Genomic DNA, 21740 nt, shown 5'->3' on the forward strand with positions numbered 1-21740 from the left:
AGTGTGCTGTCTGCGGTCCCCCCGGGGGTGCCTACCGCCCCGGGCCCCTGCAGAGGGCACGTGTCAGCACGTTCCCGCCGTTGTCCTCTCATCCCATGTCATAGCCCCTCCCTCAGGCCTGGGACTACCCCCACCCGCGCGGCCCCATTATCCCCAGGCCCAACCCTCCGCCCTGACCCGCAGTCCTTTCTCCCCTCCACCCTCCAGTCTGCCGGAGAAGCGAGCCTTCCGCCCAGGGCCCCTGCAGAAGACCTTGTGAGCATGTTCTCACCCCTGTCATCTCATCCCTCTGCCTAGCTCGACCTCAAGTCTGGGGACCCCGGCCCCCTCTGGCCCTTTGTCCCTGGGGCCAGCCCTACGCTGACCGCAGGCTCGGCCCTAGCCCCTGAACCGGCGCGTCTCCCTCGGCAACGCACCGCGACCCAGGATGCAACCCACAGGAAGGTCGGCTCTCAGGGAGGCTGTGGCCTGCGATGAGCTGGCAGCCGACCTCCGGTGCAGCCTCTTTGCCTCGGCCCTGCAGAGCTACAAGCGTGACTCCGTGCTGCGACCCTTTCCCGCGTCCTATGCTCGTGGTGACTGCAAGGACTTTGAGGCCCTGGTGAGTGCGCTTTTTTTCCCGGTGCTGTCCACAGAGTCCCAAGCCAGGTGGCCTGTGGAACCCCTGTTATAAAAATGCCAGCCCTTAGACTTTCTGTTCCCTGCCGGGCCTTGGTGAAGGTTTCTGAGCTAAGAACACTCCCCACACCTAATGTCAACACTCCCAAAGCACTTTGTGGCTGCTTCCTTTTGTCAATGACAAGTGACTCCCAGGAGTGAAATGAGGAATTCAATAGTTGCATAGGCCTCCCCCAAGATTTCCTAGCGAGGCCAGCAATAGGGTGTTGATCTAAATCAGCTGACTCTGCCAAATAGGAAGTTACCCATCCCTTTGTAAATAATCAACACCAAAAGTAACTAAAGCTACTCAGACCTGATCTTCATAGTGAGGTAATATATGGGCAACACTCTTATAAATTGTAACATATAGTACACATGTGAGCTGTTATTTCTGATGATTCACAAGGCACTTAATTTCTTGCTGAGTTCACCTCAGGGGCAGCATTCCAGATAGCAGTTATCTTTGTAATCCAAATGTTTGGAATTATCTGCTTTCAAAATTTTATAAGAACTAGAAAACAGAAATAGTCTACAGTCATTAAAGACATTTAAAGATTTTCACTCAGAAAACTCTGGGCTTAGTTGGTTTCCTTGGTGAGTTCAATCACTGAGGGAATAAGTTACTCCAATTTCAATATTCTTCTAGAATATTGAAAAAGAGGCTAATATAATCTTGATCCTAAATCTGGTAAGGATGAAACAAGAAAATTATAGGCCAGTGTTACTCATGAGTATAAATGTAGAAATCTTCTATAAAATATTAGAGTCCTGAATCTAGCAATGTATACAGAGAATAATTTCTCATCAACAGGTTGGGTTTATCCCAGGAATGCAAAATGAGTTCAACATTAAAAAATCAATAGTTATGAACCACATTAGCAGATTAAAGGAGATTTTTAGAATTATCTCTGATGAGGTGGTCAGTGTTGGGTTCCCTCTTTGCTATTACTCCCAGGAAGCTGCAAGACAAAGGTCCAGCCTCCTGGCTCTCACCTGGTCCATTGCAGACCAGGCTAGGGATGTGTTGAGGGCATTTCAGGCCTAGACCACGGTGCACAGGTGTTTCAACATACAGGGAGTGGAAGATCAGAGAAAGATAAGCCAACTGACTTCCCTCATGATTCTGCAAATTCAGATGTTCAATTCTGTAAGTTTGTGACATTAGAGCCTTGGAGATGAAACTTCCTTCAGTTTGTCAGTAGATATTAATGGAGCGCCTGCTGTGGGCCAGGTGCTGAGGATACAGAATTAAAGACCCAAGGGGAAGTTAACAGTGTGCTCACTAGCTGTACTGTGGGGTAAGCCCTATACAGTCATACCTTGGAGATATCGCGGGTTTGGTTTCAATAATAAAGCAAGTTGTAATCTTTTTGCTGGCGGAGGGTCCTACCTTCAGTTTGTAAAAAAAAAATGCAACATCTGTGACGCACAGTAAAATGAGGTATGCCTATATACAATGAGAAACCTAAAGCAGAGACCCTAGCCCTTGGCTGAGATCAGGGAACATGAACCAGGGGTGGTGGCTGATGCCATGCTGAGCCCCTAGGGGACATGGAGGATTTCAAGGAGCAGCGAGAAGGAAACTGGTATTCTAGGAGGAATAGTGGAATGGGCGGAAAGCCAGGAGCTCACTGAGGACAAGTCTGTATTTTCGTGTGGGTGTTGTGGGGAACAGGAAAAGATGAGGTCAACCAGAGCATGCACAGCTGGGCATGTCTTGCAAAGATGTATAGATTTTATCCCTGGGCAAGGGAAGGCATTGGTGCCATCTAGGATGCATTTCTGAAAGACCCCTGTGGTTTCAGAAGGAGAGGGATCTGTTCAGAAGGAGAGATTGGGGTCTGAGGGACCAAACTTATCAAAACGGTACCCTACAATGCACTTCATTCATTTTTACTAAGAAACATCCAAATGGGCTGGAATGCTCAGTACGTTCTCTTCCTGCCAGAAGGTCTTGGCAAACAGAATCAGGTTTGTTTGATGCATATGGGATAAATGCAACGAGAGCTTGCATTGTTTTGATTTGTTCATGCTTTTTAAAAATTTATTTTTAATTATGCAAGTAAGGTTTGAATATATTCTTGTTATAAAAAATTCAAGTGATATCATTCAAGTAAAAGTGCCTTTGATAGAGCTCAAGCTATCCTGCATTCCTCCCCAAAGGTATCAGTGCTCTCAGTTCGGGGTACACCCTTTATCCCATACCTATTATCCTTTAGGAGAGCATGAGGTAGCCCCAAATAGCCACTTCTGCTATAAAGACAGGCTGTCCTTCACATGGGGTTCATTGTGCTGGTTCTGTAATGCACCCTTTCTTTCAAGGGCTACTGGAAAAACAGATTCTTACTATCCCATTCTATTGCCATATTCCTTATATGGTACCATTGTTAAGGAAACTAGCCCAGGCCATACAAATTCTTGGCTGTCTGTAGGCATGGCTTTAATGAGCAGTTTCCCAGGAGAAGGCCACTCACCAGGCAGCGCTTGGCACCACCTGTGGGAGCATGCACTGTTCTTAGATAAACACACTTTAGGTTTCGTTTTGCCACACGTTTACATGAGTTACAGAAGAAATGAAAAAGCAAAGAACTTGGCATCTGGACCTGTATATGACTCAGTGATTCACTTTGAAAGAAAAGGAAATGAGGTCTGGACTTGTCCTTCTGGATCATTTTGTGGTTATCTAAAGAAAGTATGGAGCTGTTAAAAATTCTCTCATTTTCATTGGCTGAGCTAAAAGTACTTGGAAGTAATGTGGAGTAGTTTATCATTTTCAGCCATTTTAAATTAATTTACCCCATACTACAAGGTGTCATTACACACCTATAACACATCTGTTGCAGTTTCTAAAAATTCAAGCTCTGGCTTGAATTACTTTATTGATGATTGCTTCCCTGAGAATACCCCCTGCTCAGCCAAGCTCACGGCTCTGGTTTCATTCTGTCACAGCTCCCAAAGTCCCAAATCATCTCTTAGGTGCCTTGTTTTGAGGATATTTCTATTGTGAGTCAGCTCTACAATTTTACACTGGGAGTTCTTTGTATTCCCGGTGCCTGGCCTGGGAGGTACTTCTCAGATATTTGAGGAATGATAGTGGGTATGTGCTGATTGTCTAGGCTGAGGGCTTCTGCCTTGTTCCTTGGGACAAGGGCTTATTAAGTCAGAGAATCTGTAGCATTCTTGGGATGTCCTGTACCCTTGACCATTGGCCCTCAAACTTCAGGTTTTATTTTTCCCCTAGGAAACCCCATGCTCTGGTTCTCCATTAGGCTGGGGGGTGAAAATAGCTCCTTTGTATTAATTCCAGCCCGTCACTATTCCAAGTGGGTTTGAGGACCAGGATCATCATCACGTGGGAGATCTTTAGAAATGTAGACTACCAGGCCCTACACCAGACCTACCCAATCAAGATCTGCATCTAGCCCGCCCTCTTCCCATCTACTGTTTCAGGGCCTGAACTGCCTTAATTGGCTCTCCTGGTTCTGGTCTCTGGCTGGCACTCTGCAGACAAGCTAGACTGTCTGGGTTAAAAATATGAATAAGCTCCTCTGTGTCCTAACCCTGGGGCAGGCCTGCCCTCCACATTGCTATCCGCCTTGTTTCCTAGGCAAACTCTCCCTCATCCTTTAAGACACAGCTGGAACCTCATCTTACTCTGTGCCCTCACCCCCCAGCACTTAGGAGTCCTTCCTGTTTCCTTCACAGTATTTTAAATTTGCTCTCACAAATAATACTGTGATAAACATCGTTCTACATTAATCGTTGTTTATATCTCTGGTTATTTTCCTTCTATAAATTCCAAAAGGTGAAATTACTGGCTCAAAGGCTAGCAGACCTTTTTAAAGAAGGCTTCTGATGCTTATTTCCAGATTAGAAATTGAATATTAACATTTACTGAGGAGATCATTCTTTACAAGATTCTCAGCCTGGATTCACATTGGAATCACCTGGGAAGCTTTAACACCTCCTGCTCTGTGGGCTTCACCCCTAGAGATTCTGATTTAATTGATCTGAGGTGGAGCCTGGGCATTGGGATTTTTTTTTATTTTTTATTTTTTTTTACTTATTTGCAGAAAATATGTTTTTTAAGTTTTTCCTATTGATTTGGTCATTTTCATGAGCACCAACCTGCCAGTAGTGAAGAAATGATAGTCAATAATTGTCCATTTAGGTACATACTTGATATCTCAAGTCAACATTCTCAGTCTCTCAGATTACCTTTTTATTTCCCTACTCTCAAAGATGGTTTCTGAAGAGTGGGGGGGTGAATGTACAGATATATAAATATACAGATATAGACAAATATGATGTGATGTGGCTGTCAGTGGATATGTGGCTAGAAAGATTCTTCAACCTATGGAATGGTGATGTGGAGGACCCAGAGGTGGGATACATCCTTCCAGTACAAACCACCTCCTCCCATTCCAACCATGCTAGAAATACAGGCCCTTCCTTAGATTGGTGAGCAGTATCTAACACTTATACAATACTAATAACCCTTACTACTTGATAAGTACTGTTCTGAGCTGTTTCTACATGGAACTCACTTAATCTTTCTAACAACTCAGTGATGTAGGTTCTATTATCTCTGTCAACATCAGCTAATCACTATACATACTGGTGGCAGACCACCCTCCAGCTCCCAGGTGTTGCTGCCATGAAGCCAGGATGGAGAATCACTCCTTTAAAGTGTCCCCATGATGACTCCTTTTGTGAAGAATTCTAGATTGTAGACTCCCATCCCCAATCTATTTTGATGACTCTGGATTTTCATACCTTAGGTTTGTGCAAAGCCAGGTGTACCTGTATGTAACTGCAGTGTCCACCTTCCAGCCTTCATCTTGGTAGCTAATCATCTCCACTCATCCCTCCCACCCCACTGTTCCAGGTATCACTCTATTTGTCTGGTCCTGAGGCTGGTGACTTTTGCTATACCTTTGGTTCATTTCCTTCCAGCCTGTCTGCCCACGTCTAGTAATTATGACTTCTGGTGTCTTCCTAGACAAGGATATTTTTCAGATGTCGTTCCTTTCCTTCTGCCAGCCCTTCCAGGACAACATTGCTTAACATCTAAACCTGAGTGTCCCCACCTTTTCCTGGTGATAAGAATCACCTGCGACAACTTCTGTTTTCAGATTCCTGGGCCTCATCCCCAGGAGATTGTGATGTTGGTGGTTGCAAAGCGTCCACTGGGCTGTCCTGTTACCGCTTGACTCAGCAAGGAGGTTGAGTTGTCTCCCTCCAGGGTTATCAGTCTTCTTTCTCCTCTGCTCATCTCCTACCAGTTCTCTGCCCTTGACCTTTGAGTCACCCAAACCACCTCTTTCTTGAGAGACTTCCTTTCTTAAACTCCTATGACCACCCAGCATTGCCCACCATTCAGGCCTTGCCCAGGCTCCCCCAGCCACTTATCCAACTGGATCATTTTTCCCTAGAGCAGAGGCTGCAAAAATGTGACAGGTTTTTTTCCTCTAAACTTTTAGAAGTTAGGAAAGTAAAAATTGAAACTTGCTGATTTCTTAAAAAAAAAAAAAAAAAAAATCTGAGGCTCTGCAGCCTGAAGCGAAGTCACTCTTGGGCAGAAATCACCTGGAATTGGGGTTTGGTAGCTGGGCCCTTTGCTAGGTCAGGGGTCTCTAGCTAAGTGCAGTTTTCACATGCTTTCTTAGACTCCCTCCTCATTTTCATCACCTGTCTGGCCCTGGGGTTCCCATTTGACTCTGGGAACACCTTGGGACAGGCTCTGTTCACTGCCTCTCTGCTAAACTCCTGCTCTCTCTCTGCCTTTCAGATCCTCCCTGTCACTCCACATCTCACTCCCATCCTCCCTGCTCCCTAAAACCTCTCTGCCTTCTCCCCAACCCTCAGAAATGCCTTCCTTCCCTCCGAACACTTAATGCCCCTTAATACAGTTGTTCGTAAATGCCTTCCACTGCCATGAGCTGTGGTTCTTAACTCTCGTCTGGTTGGAGGGTGTTCTCTTTCCTGACCCCGCTGCATATTGCACATGACATATATCTTTTTCCCTTCCTTTGGGAGGGCTTAGGCACAACCAGTAGCTGTCTTGGTTGTATTTTGGGATGTGGGAGGGTGGGTGGGAAACTCCAGAAACATACTTGATTGGCTTCCCAAGCAGCCTCTTGAAGTTCTGCTGCAATTGCACCTTTGGGCTGAAATCGTCCATTATAAATTTCTCCATTGATTTGGTAGGAGAGAATCACAGAGACAGACCTTGGAGTCAGGCTGCCTGGCTTCATATCCCTGCCACTGAAGAGCTGCATGACCCTAGGCAAGGTGCTTAACCCCTCCAAGCCTCAGTTTCTTCCTCTTTAAAATAGGCTGTTGTGAGGATAAAATGAGCTGCTGGCTGCACAGCTTTTAGCCCAGTGCCTGGCACATGATAAAGCCTTAATAGTAGCCATTACTTTCTTGTTCTGAAATTTGTGCCAAGTTCTAGGCTGGCTGCTGGGGCTCCCGGATACATAAGATGGAGTTGGCCCTCAGGAAGCGTTTGTCCCAGCCAGATGTGAGGTGGCTCCAGTGAGTTAAGTACCAACATAGGATTCTGCATAGAGCACAGGGGAGTACAGGGGTCATCGGTGGTCAGGGACAGGGGAGGTGGCTTTAGGCTGGCCATGAAGACTGAGTGAAATGTCATGCTGGGCAGCTGCAGAAGCACAGATAAGGAAAGACAGGGCAGTTGAGGAGTGGTATAGGGGGAGCAGGTAAGAAGTGTGTGGCCCGAGGTACTGTTTGGCAGAGACCGGACCAGGTTCCCAAGGGCCTTGTTAAGGGCAGGGCTGCTAGATTTAGCAAATAAAATAGAAGCTACCTAGTTACATTTGAATTTTAGAGAAGCAACAAATAGTTTTTAAAGTGTAATTATGCTCCACTTACTGCATGGGTTATACTTACACTAAAAAATTTATCAGATTTAACCGGATAGACTGTATTTTATCAGGCAACCCTACTTGTGTGCCTGGTCTGCAGAAGGCCCTGCTAAAATACAGATGGGTTTTAGTCACCAGAGGAAGAATCCTGTTAACTTGTTGGAGTAGATTTACTTTTCAGAGTAGCCCGAAAAGTGAAATGAGACATAAGGGAGGCCAATTGAGGGGTCAAAGAGTCGGGGCAACAGAGGGCAGCCAGGCAGGACACACAAGGCCCTGTCTGGGCAGGCAGCAGTGGGAGGCCCTGAGCACTGGAAGAGGGCTGTCCCCAAGGGAGCTCAGGCAAGGCCTGGTTCCAGCTCGGAGCTGGGAGAGGTCTCTCCTACTTCCTGAGACTGAGGCCCTGAAAGGGACCTACCTTAGCTGACTGTCCTTTTGTGGGGCTCCCTGTGCCCAGTTCTGGATTGCTGGCAAGGGCTGCGGCTCACAGGTAGGATTAGAAAACAGGAGTGATGGGCACAGTAATCGTGGGAGAGAAGACTCAGCTCTGGCGCTGGGATAACAAATGTAGATCAGGAGTAGAAAAGGAGGACTGAGGAGGCCACAGGCTGCTGGAGGGTGTCCTTTGGGTTGTGCAGCCAGCAGGCCGTGTGGGCGGCCACCTGAAGGTACACCATTTGGAACATACCTGTAGGTACCCTCAGGGGCTCCATATTGCCTACAGAACAAAGTCCAGAGACTCCAAGGCAGGTGTCTAAGGCCCGTCACAGGATGATCTCATCACCTACTTCTGTTCCTCCTGGTGACTCCCACACTCTAGGCTGCACCAAGCCACCTGCAGCCAATGATGGCAACCACCATGGCAGTCTCACTAGCATTGCCGTACTTAATACCTTCCGATTACTTTAAGCACTGTACTTGTTTAACTTGATTAACCTGCACTGGGATCCCGTGTAGTGGCTACTAATATTATTTCAGTTCTGTATCTGAGGAAACTGAAACACAGGAAGTCAGACAGCTCACCTAGGTCACACAACTAGTATCGGGTACAGGACCAGGTTTGGGCCCAGGCTGCCTGAGAGGAGAGCCTGCACGATTTACCATGTCCCCATCCACTTCCTTTACCACACACTTGCTTTTGTGCTTCTGTCCTTTGCATGTGAAACCCAGGTCTCACAGAACCTCCTCTGCAAAGTCTTTACTGACCACCCCCTTTTCCCCTAGCCGCTATGCAACAGAAGTCCCTCTTGGTCCCCTTAGTAGTTTGTATACGTCATCATGACAGTGAATAGGTTTAAGTCATAATTATTTTTTTACCTTTCTGCCTCCCCACTGTGTAGTACCAATACTTTGGAGCATTTACATGCCCACACATCCATGGTTTTTTGTTTTTTTTTTTTTAAATTGGATCCTCACTGATGCTCCACAAGGCATGTAGAGATAGTTTTAGTAGAAGTCTATTGATTGAATCTTTGGACATAGAGACAGGAGTAAAACAGCCCTGAAATGTTTCTTATTTTCAACTGCGGAGTTAAATAAAATCCCCAAGGTCAGCCATCAGCGGTTATAGAAAAATGGAAAAGAACCACTAATATTCATGGAGTACCAACTACATCCCTAGTAAAGGAACGTGTGGGGAGTGTTTTCAGGGAGAAATAAATAAGAAGAGAAATGGACATGTATAGACCAGGCCCTGAGATTTTGTTACCTTCTTTAATCTTCCCAGCAACCCAAAGTGAAGATAGCAGGGTTCCTGGATTAGAGCGGAGATCAAGGCTCAGCAAGGTCCTGTGTTTGAGCAGGGATTTAAATCCAAATCTGTCTGCTCTTTTCCTGGCATCCAGGAAAGAGGAGGATTAGAAAAACAAGACAGTGCTCTGGGAGTCCTGGCTTTCCTGGGGAGAAAGTATTGGGGCTGAGTGCTTTAGGGGTGTAGAGGAGAAAAGGGGTGCCTGGATTGGTAGAAGTCAGGGAGTAGGCATTCCAGGGGACTGAGTGAACAAAGCTTGGAGGTGGTACAACCCAAGGCATATTCACAGATAGCCCCGGTGTACAGTGGTGTTTTAAATGCCATGCTGGAGGGATTGAGCTTCTAGTCATAATTTCTGAGCAAAAGCTATAGATACCTTGTAGCTCCTATTAGTCCCTTATCAGACAGAAATCCTGGCACCAGATGTGTTTCAGAATTCAGATTCTGCCCGATTTTGCAAAGATGGTAATGTGGTGCAATGACACAACTGAGCTGACCAACTCAGATGCCAGTCGCAGGCCACACGGGCATCAGCCTAAATCAGAAGGCCCTAGGATGGATCACAGCTTGCCGCAGGGCAATCCATTTCTGCAGAAGTCATTGCCGCAGTCCACAAGAGGTCCAGAAGCTGGTCTTAGCCCCCAAGAGGGACAGCTCACATGTAAGGACAGGAGATTCACGTCGGGTGGGTACAGGAACTGCTCTGGCCTCATGAAGCCCCATGTTTTACAGAGGCTGGTCTCTCTCATAAAAACACCATAGAAATAGCTGCCAGGGTCCAGGGTCCTCACAAAAAGTCACCACACTCAGGGAGACCCCCAACCATGGATTCCCTGCCTGCAGTTTCTCCTAGTCCAGATGCAACTTACCATTCTGGATCATTTTTACCATAAACAGGGTTGCCCTGTTATGTATGTAGTTACCATACTACTTTATCCAGCCTCCAGAGGAACAGGCTGACAGGAAGTTAACCGAAGATCATTTTCTTACGCTTCGTTAACCCTTTACCCGCCCTTGTATACACCATGTATTTGTTAATACCTCCAGCAAGGTGGCATCCTATAATCAGACATTAATATTCCTGCAGCAAAATGCATCAGTAGTAACATGATATGGGATAAATATGAAAGGAAACTCACATTATCTCCAGTCAGGTTTTGTACCAAATTAGTTACAAAACAACTTTTTATTGTTTGGAGGGTTAGAAGTTGGGTATTATTTGGAAAGGGGATGGTAGACATGTGCATGTTCTTCCTTTTAGGAAAGTCAGAAAAGAAGCGCAAATCATGTGCCCTACCACTAGAGGGCCCCTGGTTCTCATTTTATCCAGGATCTTTGCTAATGGAGGTTTTCCTCACTTCAGCTTGCAGATACCAGCAAGTTACCTAACCTGAAAGAACTTCTCTTGTCCTCCGGAGATAAAGACAAACGGGCTTGGGACCTGGTGAGCTGGATTTTATCCTCAAAGGTGCTGAAGGTCCACAGTGCAGGGAAGGCAGAGGTGAGACTTTGGTTCTGTAGGATCCCAGGGACCTCCTTGTGTACCAGAGTGACCTGGGCAGCTTGTTGCAAATGCAGATTTCTGCACCTTGCCCCCAGAGATTCTGGTTCTGCGTCTGGAGTTTGGCCCAGGAACTTGTAAAGTCGCAGTGCTGAATTCTGTTCTCCCTCCTGCTAGCTGTGTGACCTTGAGCAGGTTTCTTGGTGCATTTCAGTACCTCAGTTTCCTCATTTATAAAAATGAGGATGCAAATAGTATGCTTCCATCAGGGAGATGGCTGTGAGAGTTGAATGAATTTTCACACTTGGAACAATGCCTAAGGGCACATGCCAAGGGCTCAGTAAATTTTGGGTATCACAAACACCCAGGTAGTAATCCTGATAAGGATACCTCAAGAACCATTGGCCTAACCCAGTTGTTAGGAAACAGAGGCAGAGCCCAAAGTAATGGAACATTTCAAGCTCTGGGTTCAAATCCCACTTCCATCCATAGTTGAGTCTCCTTTTCCCCATTTGTAAATTGAGAATATTAATAGTTACTCAGAGGAGACCTGTGATAGAATGGGTCACTTCCAGTCCAAGTTTTGGCATAGACCAGACATTCCATAATTTGGTGTCCCTTGCCAGGCTGGATCTCTCAGGGACAGGCTGGGGTCACAAGGACCAGAGTGGGGGATAGCAGATCCCCAAGCTGGTGTTCTTTCCTTTGAGCGGCAGCAGGGGTTTATCCATACTGTTCTTAATTAATCAATTTGCATTCAAGAGCATTCAATTTTATAAGCTCCTGATAAAGACAAAAATCCTCCTTAAGTGGCACAGAATTTAGTATCTTGGATTCTGGTGTCTAGGGACATCTATCATGTTGGATGATAAAATATTATAGAAAGCTCTGGAGTGGAAGTCAGGAGATCCATATTCAGGTCGAGGCTGGTCTGCTAACTCCTAGATGATCTCTGGGTTTCACTTTTGTCATCTGTTAAATTGAGGTTTGTTCATTCTTTATATGGGCATCAAGTGCCTACCAGTATTGGGTACTGTAGGTAGAGTAGATAAGGCACTGGCTCCTTTACTTTTGATTATGGACCAATTAACTTCCATTAAAATATGAAATGTTGACACCCAGGATTATCAATTTTTTATTGTGCCCAAACAAGGACATTAGCCTACCATTTATAAAATGTATCATCATTTTATAGAAAGATGTTTTGACAAAAAAAAAAGGAGGATGATCCTGACCTCAGAATAAAGGACAGTTTTTCTAAAGAAAAGATCATGTCAACCTTGCAGCAATATAAATATATCTGTTACATTTCCATTATTTTTCTCATTTAATCACAACCCAGAGAAAACTTTGCCACAGACTGGGTTTGGACTATGACTTACTGTTTATGAAATGAAGAGGATTATTACCCCTTATGAAGGAACTTACCCTTCTGTATTAATTAGCTTCTGCTATGTAACAAACCATCCCAAAACCTAGTGGCTTAAAACAACACTGATTGCTTCTCATGATTCTGTGGGTTGGTTGGGTGGTTATTCCAGGTGGAGACGGCTTGCCTGGTGCTGGATGATCTAAGGTAGCCTCATTTCCATATCTGGGTCTTCAGCTGGGATGGCCACTATGATTGGGGCCTGCCTTTATGAGGCTTTCATCCTCCTGAAGGCTAGCAGGGCTTACTCACATGACAGTGAAGAGTGAAGGGTGAAGGGTTCCTAGCAGCAGACAAGGAAGGGCAACCTTTTTTCAAGTCTCTGTTGGCCATATGTTTACCAAGGTCCCATCGGCCAAGCCAGATTCAAGTCCCAAGATTCCCACAAGGAATCTTGGTGGAATTTTACCTTCAAATTCCACATTGTAGAGGGGTGAGAAGAAAATGTGTGGCCATTTTTTGCCATTTATCACATCGCCTGAGATTATTGTGAAGATGGAATATAGGAGATAGATGTGAAAGTGTTATGAAAATTAGAAGTGGTCCAGTTCGAAGGAGCAATGCTTCTCAGTCTATTGTAGGGATAAACATTTAGAGGAAAACAGTCTTGAGCTATAACCTCTGAGCTTATTTATAAATTGATGTCATTATTCTCATGAAACCAGTTGTTCTCATGAGCAGAGTCCATAGGACTTAAGCCCAAGGCTTTAGGAGGCCATTTTGGCAGCACATTTACCAATTTCCTAAATAAAATTGCAACTCCCTTCATGTTTTTAAGTTTGAAAAGATCCAAAAGCTGACTGGTGCCTCTCACACTCCTGTCCCTGTGCCGGACTTCCTGTTTGAAATAGAATATTCCGATCCTGCAAATGCCAAATTTTATGAGACCAAAGGAGAACGAGACCTAATCTACGCCTTCCATGGGAGCCGCCTAGAAAACTTCCATTCCATCATCCACAATGGCCTGCACTGCCACCTGAACAAGGTGGGGCCTAAGCCTGCTGACATTTTGGGAATGGGGTCAGAGCTGGTGGGGGATGAGGAGGGGCCTTGCTGCACAAAGTGTGGCCTGTAAACCAGCAGTATCACCCGAGAGCCTGTGAAAATGCGGAATCCTGGGCCTGCCCTGGACTTTCTGAATCAGAATCTGCATTTTAACAAGATCTCCAGGTGATTCCTATACCAATTACAGTTTGAAAAGCATTGATTTAAAGATGGTTCTCAGCCTTGGGTGCACATTTAGAATCACTTGGGTAGCTTTTAAAAATTCCAATGCCTGGCTGCATCCCAGACTAGTTAAGTCAGAATCTCTGAGAGTGGGGCCCAGACAGCAGCAAGCTTTAAAAGCTCACCAGGTGATCCCAGTGTGTGGCCAACTCTTACTGCTCAGCATGGTCTCTGGACCAGTGGCATTCATGTCACCTGGGAGCTTGTTGGATAAGTGGAATCTCAGGGCCCACCCCAGGCCACCTGATGAGAAGCCACACTATAACAAGCTCTCCACTGTGCTTCACATGCATGTTGAAGTTTGAGAAGCATGTCTCCGGGGATCACTCCAGCAGTCAGCCCTTGGAGAATTTGAGGGACGTGCCAAGGAGAGGTCCTTTCCCTCCCTCCTTAATTAGCTCCTTCCCTTTTTTAAGAGTCAAACAGTGACAACCACCCCTTTTCTGCTGATGCTTTTTTGCCTTTTAGTGAAGCGTAAGAGGAAGAGTACAAACAGGAGCCAAAAAGACCACCTTAGCAGCTCTGGCCCTGAGCATATTGACTTAAACTCTCTGAGCCTCAATATCCTCATCTGTAAAATAGGACATCATCACCTACCTTCTGGTGCGCTAAGAGGATTAAAACTTCATGTATGGAAAAGATTCTGTACTAAGCACCAAGGACACTGCTTTTTTAGGTTGATGGGAAGGGAATTTGGGGTAGGGAATGCTGCAGCCTTTCCCCCAGTCGTGGCAGCATCTGCCTTGTCTGATGGGCTGGCTCCCTGAGCAGCTGCTGAATTGTGGCTTATACAGAGGCTGGAGGGACTTCCCAGTACTTCTGCAGCTGATTATCGCAATTGGGTTTTGTCGAGGATGACGGGCTTGTTTACACTGGCTCTCAGCTGATTATTCCAGGCTACTGGAATCCGAGGCCTCCGCTGCATACCAGAGCTGGCCTGAAGAAGTTGCTTGCAGATTACGCTTGTACACCAAATCTTCACTTCAGTGCCCCTGGGCATTTGCTGTTTAGTGGTATCTCATCAGAGTCCTTTGGTAAAGTGGCTGCTCTTTTGGCCTCTGTCTGGGTTTTCAGTGAGTAGCTAGCCAGTCAAAGGTAAGAGATTGTTCTCATGGTAGAGATACCGCAAGTTTCCTAGTCTTGTGTACCCCTGTTCACTGCAGCCTTGCTCAATTTTCTCAAGTCTAGGGAAGGGTGTATACATAGCAGGCATATGGAGAATGGATGTGGGGTCAGATCAGAGGATATCCAGTATCCTTGGAGATGATCTCTGTCAGCTTTTGAGACATGGGAACTCTGCTTAACCCAGCAAGGGGCTTCCCAGAGGCCAAGCAAAACTTGTTTCATGTCCCCTAAGCTTCACTTAACTGGCTTAGAATTGTAGAAGTCTAGTGCCATCAAATAGGACATTTCTCAGTTCCCAAGCATAGGCTATTCAGTGAGCTGTTTGAGTCTACTCATCATCTTAAGATACTTATGCTGTGGCCCAAGAATAGCAATTGAATTTCAACTTGAATGTCAAATTCCATCCATTGGTAGCAGCTACCTGGAATGTTGTGTTGAGAAGGATTATGAGTTAGTGTAAATGAGTGCTGTGATCGATATTTTTATGTTGGCCCTTATAGTCTATTATTGACGTCTACTTTGGACAAAGGATGTGTTTGCTGTGCCCGCTGTAGCCTCAGCTTGAGATATTTCTCTGAGATCTTTTTCTTACCTGGCAAACTTCCTCACGGAGGGCACCAAGTTAGCACCGACCACCAGGGAGCTGAGCTGCCTCCTAGATTTTTGGACATTTTTCTTGGTCAACACCAACACAAAAGAGTAAAACTCAAATAGGCCTGTTACAGTTTCTGGTCTGAGAGATGCATTTCTTTTCTAAGTAATGACTCAGATTACCTCCCCCTTCAGGTGTGATCCCCTTCCCAGTACATAAGGGTGTGACTTTGCTTCTGCAAGCCCATCACACTCTGGGGTAGGGAGTGCTGCAGCATTTCCCCCAGTCATGTAGCAGGAATTACTATATATACTATGATATAAGAGCCTGTGATGGAGTGCCCACCCCTTTCATGTGCCACCTGTCCTGCTCGATGCTCTATATACTTTACCTCATTGAATCCTCATCTATCACCTTATAAAGGAGATACTATTATCACCATTTTGTAAATTTAGAAACTGAGACCCAGAGAGTTTATATGACTTGCCAGCTTGTTGGAGATATAGGCAGGATTCAAATTCAGGTTTTTTTTGGACTCTTATACCTATGTTTTTATCACTCAACCTTGACCACAGAAACTACTGGTTTGCCCGGCTGTCAGCTACATCCACAATCAGTTAAATTGTCGTCAGATAGGAATATATTTGGTAATAACACTATGATGACATCATAGGATTTTTTAATCTTATGTCTTTTGCTGGGGAAAAAAAAAAGGTTTGAAAATTTTGTGTTTACAATTCTGTTGGAAGACCCACGTTGCCTTGCTGTGCTATTCTTCATTCACTCAGCCCTGTTTTTCTTCTGTTGGCTCTGCCATTCTAGACATCCTTGTTTGGGGAAGGGACCTACCTCACCAGCGACTTGAGCCTGGCCCTCATTTATAGCCCTCACGGCCATGGGTGGCAGCACAGCCTCCTCGGCCCCATCCTCAGCTGCGTGGCTGTGTGTGAAGTCATTGACCATCCAGATGTCAAGTGCCAAACCAAGAAGAAGGGTGAGTGAGCATTTGACTCAGACCTGGGCTGCAGGCTTCCGGGTGTGCAGGCTCTTGCCGTTAGGTGGGGTATCTCTTGTACACTAAGGGGTGGCTTGGGTCCAGTGCAGTATAGGACAGGGGCCCTGCCCTCATGGAGTGAGCAGTCTCAGCTATTGAACACACATTGGAAAAGATATAATTTACTGCAAGGTGGTGTGTAGAGTGCCAGGTGAGGGGGCTGATGGGGTCCACAGGGCAGCTCAGAGGAAGGAGCAATCATGGTGGGTCCAAGTGCTTAGGGAGAGCTTTGGGGAAGAGGTGAGATTTGATAAATGAAAGCAAGTGTGTGAGGCCAGAATGTGGGCTCCTTGAAAACAGGAACTGGATTTCATTCACTTTTGAGCACCTGGTATCGGGGAGCCTGGTGTGTACTTGACATTCAGTAAATATTTGCCAAACTGAAGCTAAAGACATGTGTTCAGAACTGTCCCTCCAGAGTATTCTGGTGTGTGCTCAGCCCCTGGAGGATGTGAGTGGTGACTGAGGCCATCGGCAGTAAATCCCAGGCTCTCTAGGGAGCAGATGACTAGCTGGCTGCCTCAGTCCACTTCCCTGATATGTCTCTCAGATTTTTTTTTTCCTGTATATCCTGCTATTTTGCCCACAAAGGCAAAAGAGTCACAGAATTGTCATTCTAGTCTCCAGAATTGGCCTGTTTGGTTCCACTGAGAAAAGGAAAATTGAGAAAACTGTCTGTTCCTGGCCTCTAATGTAAAACAACTGGAATCTTGAGGACCGGGCCCAGGTCTGACACCACCTTCCCAAACCAGACAGCATGAATATTTGCATTTATAATTCTTAGGACGTTTGTAAACCATGACGTTAGATTTCAAAACAAAACCTTGCAATATCTGCTGTCACACAAAAAGCTTTGGCTTTTTTTTTTTTTAATTGCTAAAGCCTTTTCATGTTATTAAAAGAAAACTTTTCTTTTTGTTTGTTTTTTTTAAACAAGCCTTGGTACAAAGGGTTGAAGATGTGTTCTAAGAAGCTCGAATCCAGAATAGTTAATTTAAAACGCCTGCTAAGAGACTTGTCTCAGATCAAGTCCTGTTCCTCATCCCAGATTATTTCTTTGGTGTGGACATCAATCTGCTTCTTCCTTCTGCTTTCACCACTCAGTCAAGTTTTTTTTCTTCCTTGTATCTTTTATTTTCCTATCTTTTTTTTCTTCCTCCTGTTTGTCGATTCTCCTGTTTTTCAGTGTGCTTCTCATACACACGTAGGCCCATTCTTCAGCCTGCTGGGACTTCTCCACTCCCAGGACCAGGAGGCTTGACCTGTTTATATTCATAATTTGTTTCTTTTATTATTATATCCCCATCCCCCACCCAGTAAAGTCGTACTTTACTCTCTTTCTTCAGATTCCAAGGAGATAGATCGCAGGAGAGCGAGAATCAAACACAGTGAAGGGGGCGACATCCCTCCAAAGTATTTTGTGGTCACCAATAACCAGCTCCTGCGCGTGAAGTACCTGTTGGTGTACTCACAGAAGCAGGCCAAGAGGTAAGAAGGACAACTAAAGGCTGCATTCAAAGTGTTGGATTCTTAGTTATCAGTACTGCCTTTCCTCCAGCCTTAGTCCTCACCTATGTATAAAGTATATTAAACACTGTGCTAGTTGCAGTGAGGAGTAAGGATAAGGGTGAATAAGATGTGATCCTGGCCCTCAGAGGTTTATACAGTCTAGTGAAGAAGATAGAGATTTGTAAACACAAATAACATGAGGGACTGAATAAAGCCAAACTGGCTGCCCCAGACATGAGGCCCTTCAGCCACCTCAGCTTCTGATTTCAGTCTGAAACACAGTGATTAGGTTAAGCTGAGAGGCAGAGTGGTGACTGGACTCTGGCTGGGATTGTGTGCAGCCCAGTATGGTCACTTTCCACGGTAGCTGTTGAACTACCAACGGCTCCTCTCTCTACCTGAGATACTTCATCTTCACCTCTAAAGTGAGGGTGTTGAACCCAACAGCAAAAGGGGCCTTCTGGGTCCTAAGAGCCATGGTGGATGCCTCATCCCATCTCAGCAGTGTGGTGGCGGCGTGTCTGTGCAGGGTTCTCCAGGATCGGTGGTCACTTTCAGACTTTGTTGCATTGTTGGCGTCTGTGATAGAACTTCTCATGGGGGTGAGTAGCAGGTGAGCAGATAAGACAGGAAAGGGGGTTACTTTTAATACTTCTCACTCCTGCTTGTATACACCAATGGTTTCTATGCTTTAGAATTCAAGCCAGTAAAATTACCCTCCCCTCAAGTTTGGAGTATTTGTATAGGGTTCTAGGGGACATTATCCTTTGATTTAAAATCATCTGGCTTTTTGTACTTGAAAATTCCATTCCTTCCCACTTCTTCCTGGAGTGTCTCTTTAGTGCACACTTGGACCGTTTAGATCATTTCCCAGCGGGCCAAAGAGGATTTCCCCAGCACAGATTGATATCCATATGTGTCTGAAAGTGAAAAGACTTTTGCTAAATAACCTGCTTCCTGCTGCCATCTGGGCAGACACCTGGAGCGAAGTCATTCTTCTAGATACCAAAGTCCTGCTTAAGAAAAGACTGAGTATGGAAGGTTCAAGAGGAGCAGCTATAAAAGGGAAAATCAGGATGAGCTCATTGCATAGCTGTCTTTGTACATTTAGAACATGTTCTGGTGAAAGGCATGTCGGTGCCAGGGCAAACAGCCTCAGATTTCTTGAGCAAAGGAGAACGCACGAAGCTTCATTTCATGGCTTACTCAGAGGATGAAATTCATCATTGCATTTTCTTTGAGCCAGAAGTTGTTGCATACACTTCAAAAAAATGTTTTTCTCTTTTTGCCAACATCATTCTTTTTTCCCCCTTAAGCAGGGCTTCCAGCCAGCTGTCCTGGTTTTCCAGCCATTGGTTTACGGTCATGATATCCCTGTATCTGCTGCTGCTGCTCATAGTGAGTGTCATCAACTCCTCAGCTTTCCAGCACTTTTGGAATCGTGTGAAGAGATAATCTTTCTGGGCCTGGTGTGGGGGCCGCCTCAACCATGTGCCTTATGACAACTTGTTCTGTACCTCCCGTGCTCCATGTCTAGCCAGGTAGAGCCTGGGGGCCAGTCGGGGACCACAGGACAATTTTCATATGCCATAAATGTATCGCTTGCCTTTGATGATGCTCCTAGCCATGCTCTGGCCAACAGGGACCACTGGTCCCTCACTCACAGGTTTTGGGGAGCCCTCCTGTCTGCTCCTTCCTAAACAGTCCTAGGGAGTTGGCTTTTCTGTCGGGGCCAAAGGAAAAAGTCCTACTGCATTTAAAAACAAAGTGTCCAAGCTGTCAGTGGTGTGTTTACAATCGCTCCTGGCAAACGCTGGCCCTTTCTCTGATGCCTTCTGGAAGGCGGAAAATGTGTAGTGGGGACGATAAATCACTAGGCGGTTGCCTTGTTTTGACTTGAGACACTCAAGAGGAACAGTCATGTTTCTCATAAAAATCGGTGGGATCGTTTTTGAATTCCATCGGCCTTTGTCTGTGAGTATAAAACATTTTCAGTTTTCTCAAATCAACAAACAACCTTCTGCTACAGCTGTAACCCCCGTGCCCGACCATGAATGAGAAAGGAAGGAGTCAGAGATGTGATTAGAAAATACAAACTTAACAATGAGCAATTTGAGTTGTCTTTTTCTAAAAATTACCAGCTGCTAATTATAGCTACAGGCCTGCCTCCTGATCTCGTTCTCACGAAGCTGCCTTGATTGTGGCCTGCCAGCCACAAGTGCCACACTGTATGTGTTCTGTCACTTCTGGCCTTCGAGACAGAGGCTTGCCTCGGTGTGCCACAGATGTGCATAGACTAAGCCTCCCTCAGAGGGGTCGCAGGTCTATGGGACTCAGCCTGGAAAAGCCTCTGGCTGCCCAGAGAGCTGCAGTTCTACTTGCTATATTCTTCGTGCTTCCTTCCTGCCCCATTTCAGCCATAAGGGAGCCCCTATTTGAATTGGGGATGCAGGGAGGAGAGATTTCTGTAAAGAAGGAGGAAAGTCATTTTTCTGTAATTTGTGAAGTTGTGAAAAAGCCGCTATCATGGTTCTTACATTGAGTATTGGAACATTTGAAAAATAATAAAGGTATTTTCCTAATTACCAGGTCACCTTTGACTGTTTTCAGCCTCCACGAGTCTGCCGTGTATGCCCTTTTATAAAAATCTTATCTTTTTCCTTCCTTGTTTGAGGTGGCTGTTTGCTGGAAAGCATATATCACCAGGTTATCTAGTAGGTGTTGGATTTCTAGTCATGATATATCAAATATGAGCACCTACCGTGCTCTAGGCATCAGAAATAGGCTGGGACCAAGATCAAGATGCCCCTGTCCTCACCGAGCGGACAGTCTGGCGAGGTGGGCGGATGGATGAACATTCTCAGGAGTGAGGTTGGCATTATATGGTATTATTATAAAGGAATTTTGGAAAATACTTAGCAAAGACTTTTAACTTGACCTGGAAGAATGGAAGTGACACGTGTAGCACTGCTAGGTGCCTTACAGGCACTGATTTATTTTTTATTTTTTATTTAGTTTTTATGGTGGCATTGGTTAATGAAACCCAATAAGTTTTAGCTGTACACTTTAACAGTAAGGCATATATATATTTACACTGCGTTTTCACCTCCCATAGTTAGATTTCTTTCTGTCATCACATATTTGACCCCGTTTACCTTGTCTCCCTGCCCCCTCCCCGCTCCCCTCTGGTAACCACTAGTCTATTGTCCATGTCCATGAGTCTCTGTTTGTTTGTCCTGGTCATTTATTGCTTTTAGGTTTATATCCCATATATAAGTGATGTCACATGATTTTCAATTTTTTGTCTGGCTTATTTCTTTTTGCATGATTATCTCGAGGTCCTTCCATGTTGTCGCAGAACAGTATTTCATCTGTTTTTATGGCTGAGTAATATTCCATTGTATATATGGTACTGATTTCTTTAATCCTCATGACAGATAAGAAATCGAAGACACAGAGAGTAAATAGCTTGCCCAAGGTTAGCTGGCTAGTAAGTGGAAGAGCCGGAAGTTGAACCTGGTGGATTAGTTTCAGTGTTGGTCTTACATCACTATGCTATACAGCCTCCCAGGCTCCCAGAAAAGGTAATATTCACCTGAAACCTGAAAGAGCCATCGGTATTAGGCCAAGAGGTGGTGGAAGAGTGTTTCAGGCTGTGGAAACAGCACATGCAAAGACCTAGAATTCTTAATGGAGAAGCTAAAAACAGGAGGGTCATAGGAAGAGGCTGCGGTGAGAAATGGGGCAGGAGTGGTAACAGGAGCCAGATTATTAAAGACTTTACAAGCTGTGGGCTGGGGAAATGATATGATCAGATTTGGTGTTCAGAAAAGTCACTCTGGCTGGTGGTTGGAGAATGGATGTAGGATTATTTTGGGGTTTAAAAGAACCGATATAGTAGTGTCCAGCACAGAGCAAATAGCTGATATGTTTCAGCTGCTATCATCATCATCATCATCAACATCATTTTCTTAGTGGCTCAGCAGAAGAGATGATCACGCAA

The 21740-nt window shown here is 45.3% G+C and overlaps 1 protein-coding gene across 5 annotated transcripts in view; it reads left to right on the forward strand.

Moving 5' to 3' along the window:
* Window positions 1–20328, forward strand: part of PARP16 (poly(ADP-ribose) polymerase family member 16) — a 20662-nt gene extending 334 nt beyond the window's left edge. For 2 of the 5 annotated variants that reach the window (XM_015595799.2, XM_015595800.2), the window contains exons 2-7: window positions 208–601; window positions 10664–10801; window positions 13009–13215; window positions 15997–16168; window positions 17575–17716; window positions 19054–20328. In XM_015595799.2, coding sequence (XP_015451285.1) covers window positions 428–601; window positions 10664–10801; window positions 13009–13215; window positions 15997–16168; window positions 17575–17716; window positions 19054–19192 — 972 coding nt within the window. In that variant the 5' untranslated portion in view covers window positions 208–427 and the 3' untranslated portion in view covers window positions 19193–20328. Of the gene's footprint in view, window positions 1–6; window positions 602–10663; window positions 10802–13008; window positions 13216–15996; window positions 16169–17574; window positions 17717–19053 lie in introns of those variants that run through there. The other 3 variants (XM_006920254.3, XM_006920255.3, XM_015595801.2) reach the window with 3 other exon arrangements.
* The last annotated feature ends 1412 nt before the right edge of the window (window positions 20329–21740 follow it).

This window comes from Pteropus alecto, unplaced genomic scaffold (assembly GCF_000325575.1).
Source record: "Pteropus alecto unplaced genomic scaffold, ASM32557v1 scaffold86, whole genome shotgun sequence".
NCBI lineage: Eukaryota > Metazoa > Chordata > Mammalia > Chiroptera > Pteropodidae > Pteropus > Pteropus alecto.